This window comes from Ctenopharyngodon idella, chromosome 5, assembly GCF_019924925.1.
Source record: "Ctenopharyngodon idella isolate HZGC_01 chromosome 5, HZGC01, whole genome shotgun sequence".
Lineage (NCBI taxonomy): Eukaryota > Metazoa > Chordata > Actinopteri > Cypriniformes > Xenocyprididae > Ctenopharyngodon > Ctenopharyngodon idella.
This window is the reverse complement of record NC_067224.1, coordinates 12,460,711-12,474,149: the sequence shown is the minus strand read 5'-3', so window position 1 is coordinate 12,474,149 and position 13,439 is coordinate 12,460,711. Positions and strand designations below refer to the sequence as shown.

At 41.1% G+C, this 13,439-nt stretch overlaps 1 protein-coding gene across 1 annotated transcript in view; it reads left to right on the top strand.

Moving 5' to 3' along the window:
- The window catches only part of tecta (tectorin alpha), a 46,517-nt gene that overhangs the window by 16,456 nt on the left and 16,622 nt on the right, over positions 1-13,439 (top strand). The window contains exons 9-18 of the mRNA XM_051894229.1: positions 8,030-8,169; positions 8,544-8,683; positions 8,837-9,124; positions 9,264-9,401; positions 9,588-9,753; positions 9,956-10,188; positions 10,923-11,102; positions 11,273-11,843; positions 12,010-12,623; positions 12,817-13,387. Coding sequence (XP_051750189.1) covers positions 8,030-8,169; positions 8,544-8,683; positions 8,837-9,124; positions 9,264-9,401; positions 9,588-9,753; positions 9,956-10,188; positions 10,923-11,102; positions 11,273-11,843; positions 12,010-12,623; positions 12,817-13,387 — 3,041 coding nt within the window. The remainder of the gene's footprint in view (positions 1-8,029; positions 8,170-8,543; positions 8,684-8,836; positions 9,125-9,263; positions 9,402-9,587; positions 9,754-9,955; positions 10,189-10,922; positions 11,103-11,272; positions 11,844-12,009; positions 12,624-12,816; positions 13,388-13,439) is intronic.

Here is a 13,439-nt window from a genome sequence, read left to right as displayed (position 1 = left end):
CATAGTCACTGCACCATTTACTTGTGTTCCTACAATGAGGTAGGTGTCCCTAGACATTTAAACTACTCATGCTTTTCTCTCAAGACGCTGCTCTACATTTCCTAAGAAACCCTAACAATGGATAGACATCTTGGCTAGACTTGAAAAATGCCAAAACTACTGAATACAAGTTAAATATCTGTAGATGCATTTTGTGAATGTTTAGAGAAGGGGAGATAGAAACTTTAGGTGTTTTGGCTACCTGTGTTCTTTAACATAGAGTTAGGGCCATTAGATGGGTAGGTGGTCTGGCATGGGGGGAGGGGGGTATATAGAAAGTGAACTCTATCCTCCAGCTGTAACACCAGCCACTTCTTTTCTGCTTGAATTACAACAGGGTCACCTACAAGCCTGAAGCCCTCTAAGGTTTACACACTTTACATTCACAAACTTGCCTCCCCCTATTATGACCATAAACTGACTGCAATCCCCTAGTCATCTGATAATCAGGCATGTTTTCAGCACCTCTGCAACCTCTCTCATTGGTGGAAAGATTCTTTGGAGTACGTAGATACCAGACTCTTATTGATGTGCAAAGCAGAGCATGTGCTTTTGGGTGCATTTGATTATTATCACTCCAATTTTCAGGACGAAGAAAACTAGAGGGGACCAATAATAATGACAATTCAGTAATATTTAATTTTTAAGGTTTTAATTTTCAAATTTTAAAAGTACTATCTGGAATAATAGATATGTAGATATGAGTAGATATGATTTTTTTTCAAATTGGAAATGTGGACCACTTTGATTTATTTCATTTTAGGCTTTTATTTTTAAAAATCTTGATATTTTAAAGGTTTCAATGGAATTTGAAGATATTTCTGTTGTCATTTGTTGAGCGTGAAACATTAAGGGACAGCCATTCACAAATAACCTCATTCTGTCTATTTAATAGCTAAATGAAATTAAGTTAAACTTAAACCATGCCCCCTTAAACTAAATAATACTAAGTTGTAAAGATTTCATAAAGATTGTGGGAGTAGTTTTAACATTTTAACATTCAGTATTTATGGTCTTATTTTTTAACCACAGTCAGCACATACCAGTCTATACATTTCAGAAATTGGATTACCAGGGCTTTTCCTGTTCACTCCCATACCATTTCCTAGCAGAATGGCTCTAATGTTAGAATGACTGATATAGTATAGACTCCCTCTCTAGTTACCAAGCTGTCTCTATGCAACCCTATCCCAGAGGAGGGTGTTAACATTGAGCTCAGAATCCATTAGGGGCTCAGATTAGCTATATTATCACTATTGATAGTGGAAGAGCCTGCATGATTATTGTTGGTAGATATTGAGACAGCTTTGTTTCAGTGTAACCGCATATGTCACACTGATGATCTGTTATGCTGTTAAGTCCAATCACTGTTTCAGTTTTGTCCTATCACTGTAAATTGAGCTTAATTGTCATATTTTTGCCCAAATCCTATGATTGTACCATATTGTTGCTACATTTAATTAACTTCTCCCTGTGTAATTTTATTTTAATGTCCTCATTTGGATAATAATTCTGCACTATGCCAATGTCTCACTAGATAGAAATGCATGTTTGCTTTCATTCTCATATACAAACCAGAGTCTGTGTGTTTGGGCACCCCTTTTCTCCCGTCTTTCAGCAGTACCTGTGTCTCTACAAGTTTCTCATTGCTCATATTTTGTTCTCATTGTGTTCTGGTTGTGGTGATGACACTTGATCCTCTCTGTTCTGCTCCCAAAGGACATCTGGCCTTTAACGGCAGAATGTTGTTAACAGAGCAGGTGCTGACATATTTACTTATTGCTGGGTCGGTATAATGGTGTTTTACAGAGTGTAAAGAGGGCCATTGGCTTGTGCCATGGATAATAATTCAGTATTAATGATTATGTGAACATTGACATGGAATATTGTTGTAAAAGGTGTGTCATTTGTGTTACTATGAATAATGATATTTTACCATTATGTGAAGTTCTGCAGAATGCCATACTGAAAAATGTTAAGAATAAACAGAAGCCAAGGCTTTGCATGAAATTCATTGAGTCTTAATGTCCACCAAGCTGCTAAGGTAATGAAATTTCCCTTTTTAATGACATTTGTTTTATTGTTTGTGGACTTAACATTACATGTTTCATCTGACATGAGCAGAGATGTGTTAATGTTAATAAAGTTAACAACAGTACCCAGAGATCCCCATGTTATGTCCTGGCTCAGCTGGTCCAGCTGTTGAACATGCAAAACTGGTAGAGCTTAAAGGGTTAGTTCACCCAAAAATGAAAATGAAAACGAGAATACTTTTTGTGCGCCAAAAAAGCAAAATAATGACTTTTCAACAATATCTAGTGATAGCCGATTTCAAAACACTGCTTCAAATCTTTTGTTTCAAATCAGTGGTTCGGATTGCGTGTCAAACTGACAAACTGCTGAAATCACGTGACTTTGGCGCTCCGAACCACTGATTCGAAACAAAAGATTCGAAGCAGCGTTTTGAAATCGCCCATCACTAGATATTGTTGAAAAGTCATTATTTTATTTTTATTTTTATTTATTTATTTTTTTTGGCGCACAAAAAGTATTCTCGTCGCTTTATAATATTAAGGTAGAACCACTGTACTCACATGAACTGTTTTAAATATGTTTTTAGTACCTTTCTGGGCACTGAAAGTGTAAATTAACTTGCCGACAATAGAGGCCTCACTGAGCCATCGGATTTCATCAAAAATATCTTAATTTGTGTTTGGAAGATGAACAAAGGTCTTACGGGTGTAGAACGACATGAGGGTGAGTAATAAATGACATAATTTTCATTTTTGGGTGAACTAACCCTTTAATGACCAGTATACCCTGGTGAATCTAAGGTGATGGTAGTTTTTCTAGATAAGGTGGTGTGTTGAGAACAAATTGTATGACCTTCTATCATGTTTATTTCACCAGGAATTATTTCACCATGTTTATTTCACGCCTGTTGCCTTTTTTGTTGTTTGCTCTGCTTTCTTGTATATGCTCCTCTTTTGTTGTTGTAGTTGTGAATTTACTCAACTTACACTAGGGACAAGCCGCTGCGGAGACCTCACCAAGAGCCTAGGCAAATGCTAGCATCCAACTGGAGTCTATCCAGCCCGACAGCCACAAGCTAGCCTGCCACCTGGATCACCACAGTGGTTTGGCTGATAAAAAGCATCATGCCTAATTGGTTTCACCACGTTTGTAAGTGCTGGCCTATTCCTGTCACGCCTACAGGTGAAAGCTACACGTGTCAAATCTGGCATCGCTGTCACACTCTCAGACTCACCCACAGCTCTGTCCAACCAAGGCTTAAAACTTCCATCTCCTTAGCGGCCTTACTATTGGGCAGCATAGCCTCCCAGAGTGGAGCTGTAGCCAGAGTTCACTGGTGGATCGGCAACACAGAGAGTTGTGCCAATCTCAGGGAAGAGGGACAAGGGGTTACCAGGGCATGAAAGCAGGGGTGGGCTACAAAGGCAAGGTCACACTGGGAGCTGCTGAGGGATTTGGTGTGTTTTGGATAGGTGGGGGTTTAAGAAAGTTTTTTTTTATTGCCTTACTCTGTAGTTAGAGCAAAAAGAACTGGCTGGGCAACTAGTAGTCTGATCTACCCTGTGCACCATAAAGCAAGGAAGGCTGAAGGAAGCTCATTGTGTGGCCAGGAGGGGGAGATGTTTTCTGAGAAGGTTTGAGTTACCTTAAGGGGGCTTGACATTGTTGAGGAAAGAAAATGAGGGCAAAGCAACTGCTTGGCAATGGATGCATCAAGGGGGGTTGGATGAAAATTAAGATATTGGATGACCCAGCCAGGTTCTTGTCCAGGACCTTTTCCAGCATACAGGGTCAGGCCTGGTGGACCTACCAGCAAGCAACTGCAGCATTAGTGCTCTCATCTATGCTTGAGTTCTTTCCCACGGAAACTGTTCGATGACTCCAAAGGTCCTTGTTGTACCCGTTGACATTATGGTAATTCAGTCAGCCTGATTCCAATCTGCCAGGTTTGTTTGGCAGGTGGTTGATGGGGCTGACAGTTTGCGATTACATTTTATCAGACACTTGACTCCAATGCCCAGACAGTGGAGTTAATGCTTATCACCAAGCACATAGCCATCTCTTGTTCTTGGTGGGACTAAAACTTTGTAAAGATTTGGTTGTAAAGATGCAGGATTATCTCAGCTGAGTTGACCTATTCCACAACCACAATGTTTCTGTTTGTAGGTCAGTATGAAGTAGAATGAGGGACAAATTAAAAAAAAAAGCAAGACAGAATGATAAACCCTATTAGTAAGCTAATTACAACTGCAGAAGGAGATGATGGTGAGAAGATAAGGATTGCTGTCTCCTTCTTGTCCTTACTCACTCTTTCTTCTGTATCTGGTCATTCCAGCACAAGATGATTCAACTGTTCAACAGTCAGTCTGGGACCACATTGCACTCTTTGTCAAATTCTCTGTCCTTGTTATGCACTGGTTTGGTTAAGAGTATGGTCTGCATTTACACAACAAAGCAACAAGGTGTAAAAGAACCCTCCGCTGGGACCCCCACATTGGTCACAGGGAATCTGGGGTCTGCGTCCGTCCAGTCGGCTTTCACACATCCTGCCCCCCTCTGGTATCTAGTTACGTCCACTGTCCTCCTAGAAACAATGCTGAGTCTGACTCAGATCTTGCTCCCATCTCCTTCCCAGACCCTATCACCATGGATGCACCAATGATTTCCCCCCTTTTTGTCATTATCTTACCACCGCATCTATGGAAATGAGCCCCATTTGGAGACCAATCCAGGGTTGAGTGAGCTGTTGCAAATGAGGCTGTCCTTAATTGGTGCAGGGAGGCCAGTAAGACAGGAGGGGGAGCACTGATTCGCTCACTCACGCACACACATAGAGTGTCCAAGCTGACTCATGTTAATGTGGTAACCCAAGCTCTTCTCCCTTTTTTCAATCAAATAAAGCAATGTTTTTCTGCCGTGTTTTCTTTTGTAAATAAATGCCCCTAGGGTGGGCTGAAGAGCCCCAAAAGAGGTGCAGTGGACTGTGCACTAGCTATAGAGAGGGCTGCTATCTAGGGAATTGGAGTTAGATCCAAAGGCCTGACATTTTCTTCAGAAATCCTCTTTGTGCTTACGGCTCTAGTTTCAATATTTCCCTTCAGTTACTAACCAAACGCCATCTTTCACTGGTCCTCAGCTCTACCTCCTTCTCTCATCCACTCTCTCTTCACCATTCTGCTCTTGTTCTTTTTTTATTCTTTCCCTCTTTCGAAAGTCTCAACCCTACTCTCCATCCCCACCCCTCTCTCTTCTCCTCTGACTCTCCTGTCCTCCCCCTTCCCCAAAAAACTGATCTCAGATTAACTTTAACACTATCCCTGGTGCAAAAGGTAGCGCCTGCCTCTGATGCGTCTCCCTTCAGTAGATCCGTACAGGGAACCCACTCTCTCACTCCTCCTCTGTCCTCTCATTCTGGGATCACTTTCTCCAGACTTTTGCTCTTTGAAATCAAGCATACCCTGAAGCACGGATTGGGCCGTGTTTGCCATTCTTGTCTTTGGCGGTTGTCCTGTGGAATTGGACCAGCACAGTGCTCTGTGTGAGTGGAGGATTTAGGAGGGTTTTTCTGGGCTGTCTCCCCCTCCCTTTTCTGCATCCAAGAGCAGAGCCCCTCCGTTCTTGAGACTGTGTTGATGGTACCCACTTGGATGTGACTTAGAGGCTGATGCACAGGTGACGTGCTGAACTTCCGTCCTATGAAGGCAGGTGAGTGCTGATTTCTGAGTTGTGGTCTTTGAACTGGAACTGTTTTGTTCTTGTTTTGTTTTCTTATGACAAATTTGCTGTCTTTCACTCCTTGTCAGTTTCTCACAAGTGATGTTCAGGTGCTCTCTGCCTCTTTTACACCTCTCTTCTCTCTCTTTGTTTTGAAAACACACTTTGTGTGTGAAAATGTAAATGATAGGTTTTACCTGCCAATCGGTAACTAAGAATTTTTGATAACATCTATCATTGCTATTAATGCCAGTCGTCAGACAAGGCAGCTTGTTTGAGATCGGTTTCTGATAGGTTAGCCAAATGAACCCTGCCAGTCTATGTAATGTGATGTGAAGAGCAATGGATTTGCCTTTTGGCATCTCACATAGTATCTCATGGTTCACTTGGGAATCCCATCAAATGCCAGTTTTGTCTGTGCTTTGGTTTCATGACGGAAGATGTTATACAGGACATTGTCTAAATACATAGGCTCACTTCAGGAGACTGGATTTCAGTTATGTTGGAAGGTGGATATTTTTTTCTCATTTGGCAGTAGGAAGAAATGGTACACTTCCTTTTTTGTAAGACTTTGACTTAAGTATTCATTCCTAACGCAAGCAGCTTGAATTAAAATTTTAGGTTGTTTCCATGGAAGTTTTGAAATGCTTTATTTTATAAATTATTCCTGATTTTGTAAATGAAAACGTATTTTTTTAAATAGTTTTTTTTCCTCATTATTAGCTAATCTTTTTGCATTATTAGATTTATTTCATTCTTTTATTTTATGACTGATTTTTTCAAATAAATTATTTAAAAAATTAATTAAAATATCGTTACTGTATGATAGTATTCTGCAACAGCTCAATGGTAAATTTAGTTTTCTACCTCTGGATAATTTTCTTACTGAGGCAAAGGTATTTCCACACGTAACCATTCATGTTTTAAGATTCCAATATTGTGTGAAATATGACAAATTTAATTAGATTTATATTAGACGCCATGTCTATGTTAATGGAGCTATAATGACATTGTAAGCTTTAATTTATTCTTATTTATTTAATTAATTCATTTATAAATCTGACTGCATAATTCTGGATTTGTGAAAGCATACATAATTAACTATAGGGGGAAAAAATTGCATTGCCTACAATCAATTTAAATAATATATATTTTCATATTATACACTTGACATATAAGTTAAATACTAATTATTTAATCAAACACTAGACCTTTAGCAGTATTTTGCTTTTGTATTTACATTAGTATTAGGTTTATTTTGAGGCAAGTTGCAAGTTTTCTATGGAAACATGCTTAAGACTGAAATAGACTGGGAGAAAATTTGAATGTATCAATTTAAATTGGTGTTGCTTACTATTGATTACTATCTGTTCTGCACTTTCTAAAAGACATTTGGTGCTACTATTCAAAATATAGGTCTACCTAAAATAAGAAATCTGGGGTGACAAAGTAGTTCCAGTTTTATTATCAGAATCATTTCAGGTTGTTATCATTTCCATTCCGTACCTGATACTAGGATTTGAAAAGATGTCCATTTATTTTGGCACACTAAGGCTGGGGAATCTAAAGGGAGTGAAACCCAAACTTCAGCCCCTCAGGGTTGCCGTAAAGACCCTGGCAACTCAAGCCTGCTAAATTAAACCCATTAGCCTCACTGTTCACAGTCCTTTCTCTGATGCCAACAAGTCATAGCACATAAACACTTTGTAATAGACCCTTCAGACGATGGAGAGGTGCAAGGCAAGTTCTCCAAGCCGCGGGCTTACTGGCACTGTGGAGGCCTGGAACTGCATCACCATAGTCCACTCAAACGATAGTGCTGGAGAATGTGATCCCAACACATTGTTCCTCATCACATAATAGAACCTTTTCAACTCAGGGCGAACAGGCCCACCATGGAGAGGGAGAAAGGGGGAGACTTGCCCCCATGGGAGACCTGGGAGACTGCTCTTTAAACCAGGGCAGATTGGAGACAAATGCGTCTTGGCCTAGTTGTTAATTTCTTTAAATAGGCTTATTTTATATATATATATATATATATATATATATATATATATATTAAAATAGTCAAATATTTTAATCTTAAAATAAATGATGTTTGGAAGGCTGGTGCCACTAAAGCATTGCTGATATTTGATAATGAATATTTTAAGTCACATTTTTCATATTTTTTTATCTTGAATTTTATTATTATGTGTCTTGTTGTATTTATATGTGTGCACTTGAAACTCCATTTACCAAGTAAAATTCCTCTGTGTGTGCAAGCACACTTGGCAATAAAGCTCTTTCTGATTCTCTATGTTTCCCAGGTGTTTAGGATGGTCAGAACAGGCACTTTACTCTTTCTGCTCCAGCTTTTCAGCACCCTTGCTCCCAGAGGAGGTAAGTGATGTCCACAACTGCGTATAAACCCTCTCCTGCCTGCCTCCACAGCCCCTCATAAGCATTAGATGTAACAGTGATTGATAGACAAAAAGAGCCAAAGCATTAAAAAACAAAAGCTAATCAATTAAATAAAGATGTGATAAAAAAAGAACCCAATAACCCAAACCTTTTCCGAGTCTTTGTAAATTACTTCTCTACATCTTATGACCTACATCACCTATGCAAAAAAGAGTCAAAGACACATCATTGAATTTACGTAGTTTAAATCCATTCTTCACAATATATCCAGACACCCAGACAGGGCCAGCTGATCAATGCTTTTTGCTTTGGAGACAATATCTTTCTCAGCATTTCCTTTTATCTCTGCTTAGCATTTTCTCAGGATACCCTCTACCCCTTTGGACCAGCCCACAGGGATTTAGAAACCCCTAAGATGGATGATGGCAGCTCTCCAGAGATTCCACTACTAATTCCATTCATATTCTTCAATGTGCCCTATAGGTCCCTTTATGTAAGTGTCCAAAATATGAACAAGAACTGTGAGATAAATCACCAAAAATCTGCAACATCATAGGTGTTCAGTTCAGTGGTGAATTGGGAGCTTGGTGAAAATATTCTTGGTGTTCTATTCATCCATCTACTACTATCTTCTTTTCCCCAACAGGTCAACAACAATGGAGTGATCTCCTTCAACATTCAGGTGAGTCAATTCACTCCAGAGGCTTTCCCCCTCAGTGACAGCCGTTCCTTCATTGCCCCTCTATGGGCTGACGTACATAATGGTATCCGTGGAGATGTGTACTACCGTGAGAGCTCAGACCCAGAGATCCTGGAGAGGGCCACTCAGGATGTCAGAAAGTATTTCAAGAGTATGGTATCCTTCACTGCCACCTGGATCTTTATTGCTACCTGGAATCAGGTCACCTTTTATGGAGGTAGCCAGACAACACCGGTGAGCCAAAAAGAGATATATTCATTTTGCCACTGTTTTATTTGCATGACCAATATCAAAACTGTGCTACTAAGCAGTATGTACTGTTTGATCACCACATGAACCAGAAAAGAGAGTAATAATTTTTTTTTCTTTCCAGGTAAATACATTTCAGGCAGTTTTGATCTCAGATGGCCAAGCTTATTTTGCGATGTTTAACTATGGAGAGATCAGTTGGAGCACAGGCACAGCTAGTGGAGGAGACCCTCTTACAGGCTTGGGAGGAACCACAGCACAGGTAATCTTGAAAATTGCATCTGTGATATAACAGCTGTACAGAGGTTAATGTATATTATGGACTACTTCATCACATTCTTCTGGTTCTTTGGATTAGGTAGTTCCCTGAGAAATGTTTTCACCCTCTGCAAACTCACAACATAATCTCTTTGATCTCATGCTTCTCTGCTATATTTGCTCTCTCTAGGCAGGCTTCAATGGTGGAGATGTCAGCCATTTCTTTAATCTTCCCGGATCACGCTCGAACGAAGTGGTCAACATTGAACAGACCACTAATGTTAACGTGCCTGGACGGTGGTTCTTCCGCATTGATGCCGACCAGATAGACCCAGCAAATGGCTGCAGCTACACTGGTATAACAAAATGCATATAGTTATAGTTAGAGAGAGTTAGATTATATCTTTACATTTAATTAATATTTTGTTCATAGGATATCTTTATGAAATGTGTTCTCTTTGTTTATTTTGTATGTACACTTTTAATTCAACGTGTTATCACGCCATACCCTATCTCTCTCTTCCTCTCTCTGCATTTCTGCTACACTTATTTTTCCAGGGCGGTTTTACCGGCGTGGGGAGGTTTTCTGGCTATCAGACCAGTGCACTCAACGATGTAGGTGTCTTGATCTGGATAATGAGGTCATCTGCCAGGAAACTCCATGTGGTCAATTAGAGACCTGTGAACAAGTGGAGGGGGCTTACTACTGCCAGCCTACCCGCACCAGCACCTGTGTGGTGTTTGGAGACCCCCATTACCACACTTTTGATGGATTTCTGTATCACTTCCAGGTGAAGTATAGGGTTAAAATAAGCCAGTTTCTACAAAAATGGCCAGTAATAGTTATGGACCTTATTTAAGTGAGCACTATTGGCAGTCCTGGCTCACTTTGTGCCCTAGAAATTGACCTACGGAAGAAAAGTCTAATGGTATATACTCACTTTTTTAGCACACAAAGGGACCAAAGTTCAAATCCTGACCTAATATTTACTTATTTTTTTAAATAAACAAAATTGCAATTAAGTTTGACAGAAAACCATGCATTTTCAATCTATGGGGAAGTGCAGCTTTGATATTTTAATAACAATAATAGCTCGAATAATAACAGGTGACCAGAAGTGAGGGGGCATAGTGACCAAAATGTCTTGATCAGGCCCCCTATGGCAACAACAATGCTGGCAGCTTGACTGGACTGACCACAACTAAACACAATAACCATGCAAATTATTTATTTTTTTTATTATCAAAGTATTCAAAGTGCACTTGATCCATTAAATGTGCATGATGCTTCTGGAAATGACATTTTCTGAACCAAGAAACATATTAAAAATAATAAAAATATGAGGATCATCATATTTCACAGATTGATTTTATACGATATCTGTTATCAGTGGGTTATGCTAGAAGCAAAAGCTGTTTAAGTTTATCATATATTTATCATTTAGTTTCTTTTTTTTTTTTTTTTTTTTTGCTTTGTAAAGAACTGTAGGATGAAACTATGTGATCTCCTTGGTCTCTCATCCAGGGCACTTGCTCATACCTGTTGGCTCGTCCATGCTGGGAAATGCCTGGTTTGCCCTTCTTCAGTGTGGAGGCCAAGAATGAAAACCGTGGTGTGACCACTGTGTCCTGGCTACGGGACGTGACAGTAGAGGTGTACAGCCACCGTGTCACACTACCCAAAGGGACTCTGGGAACTGTGCAGGTTGGCTCTCTTCATGTTTCAGTCCTTTAAATTTGAAGCTACTCCTCTTACTAAACTGCCCAACTGTACAATCAGTATGAATAGCAGCTTAGTAGATTAAATTGTTCTTGCAGGACACAGGCGATATAACCTTTCTCAATATCTTTTACTTTGTGTTTCTGTTGTTACAGGTGGATGGCCTGATAAAGACTCTCCCTGTTCAACTTCAACTAGGCGCAGTCAAGGTATACCAATCTGGTGTTGCTGTCGCTTTGGAAACAGACTTTGGTCTCTTGGTGACCTATGACGGATTGCACTACGCCTCCATCTCCCTCCCCAGCTCTTATTTCAACAACACTTGCGGCCTATGTGGTAACTACAACGATGACCCCGCCGATGACCCCGTGTTGCCAGATGGCTCTCTGGCAGAGAGCGTAGTGGAACTGGGTGGTAGCTGGCGAGCCGAGGACACAGATTTTCGTTGTACAGATGGCTGTGCCCAGAACTGTAGCTTGTGTGAACCGGCAGCTGAAGCATTTTATTTTCGCTCAGACTACTGTGGGCTGATCAATAAAACTGATGGGCCATTCAGAGACTGTAGGGCTGTGGTAGATCCTACAGCATTTGTGTACAGCTGTGTTTATGATATGTGCAGCAATCGCGATAACATCACCACCTTGTGCCAGGCTATACAGGCATATGCACTTGCATGCCAGGCCCTGGGAGTCACTATACGACCCTGGAGATCACGTTCTTTCTGTGGTGAGTGAGATCAGATGTGATCTTAAGGGTTAATTCAACATCTTTTAGAGAGATTAAACCAAGTATACATTATTTAATCCTTTTCTCACTTTCTATTATGAATATGTCCTTTCTATGCTCTCTTTTTCACTGACCCTCCATTTTTCCATTTGCTATTGGCTCTTAGCGTTGACATGCCCTGAGAACAGCCACTACCAAGTCTGCACGAGTGCATGTCCTGCCTCCTGTTCCGACCTGACGTCTCACCTCTACTGCACCCATCCATGCACTGAGGGCTGTCAGTGTGACCAGGGCTATGTGCTGAGTGGTAGTCGCTGTGTCCGCCGATCTGAGTGTGGATGTGAACGTGACGGCCTGTACTATGCCCTAAATGAAACCTTCTGGGCAGGAGAAGGGGGTGAGGTAGGTGCAGAATGCACCCAGCGTTGTGTGTGTGGCCCCGCAGGTGAAGTAACATGCTTCAATGACTCTTGTGGTGAAGGCGAGGTGTGTGCAGCAGAAGTTGGGTTGTTGGGGTGTTACCCTCGTCGTGAAGCAGTCTGTTCGCTGTCCCAGTCTCAAATACTGGCCACGTTTGATGGGTCCACAATGCCGTTCCCTGATGAGAGCTCATTCTACCTGGTAAAGACTTTGGGACGCTTGCCTGCAAATGTTACTTCAGTGGAGGTGAAGATTGGCAGAAAGCTGGTGAATAAGGGCCCAACATGGCTACGGCCAGTGGTCGTTAGGGTGGGACATTTGGAAGCACAGATAGGTGGCTCGGATTTCGACTTGATCAAGGTTTGTGGTGTCTTGCATAGCTTCTAATCTGCAGGTCTGTGAAACTGAAATTGATGCTGTTAAAAACTATAGCAATATCATTATTTAAATATTAGCTTTGATTGCTCCTCAATATATTCTCACATATTGTTGAGACCAAGTTACCTGATTGTACGACATTTTGACTGATGATGTCATACCTCTCTCTGCCCAGGTCAATGGTGAACCATCGATTCTTCCTTATGTCCACCCAGTGGAGCCTCTAATGATATATCGGTCCTCTGGTAATACCACAGTGATTGAATGGAGTGGTTTAGTCCGCACCCGATATTCACGTCAAGGCCTGCTAAACATCACTCTTTCTACTCTCTTTTACAACACCACCTGTGGTCTCTGTGGTTTCTTCAATGGAGATCCAATTGACGACCTCCGCCTACCTAGCGGAAGGCAGGCCGATACAGCCGACCAGTTTATTGAAGGCTGGAGAGCCATTGCAGATGATCTGACATGCAATGGTGATTGTGAGGACTTGTATCGTATGTGTACAGATTTAAGGCTGTACCAGAGCCCGTGGCTGTGTGGAAACATCAATGACCTGGTAAACAGCTCATTCCTGGCTTGCCACACGGCTGTTAATCCCTCTCCTTTCTTCAGGAACTGCCTCTACAACATGTGTGTACGGGAGGGAAACCGTTCTGCCCTGTGTAACTCCCTCCAGGCATATGCTTCAGCTTGTCAGGATGCTCAGATCAACCTGGGAGCCTGGAGGAGTGCTACCAACTGCCGTAAGAGTGTTGATTGTTTCTCTCTTTTACCATTTCCAACACCTTTTATCAT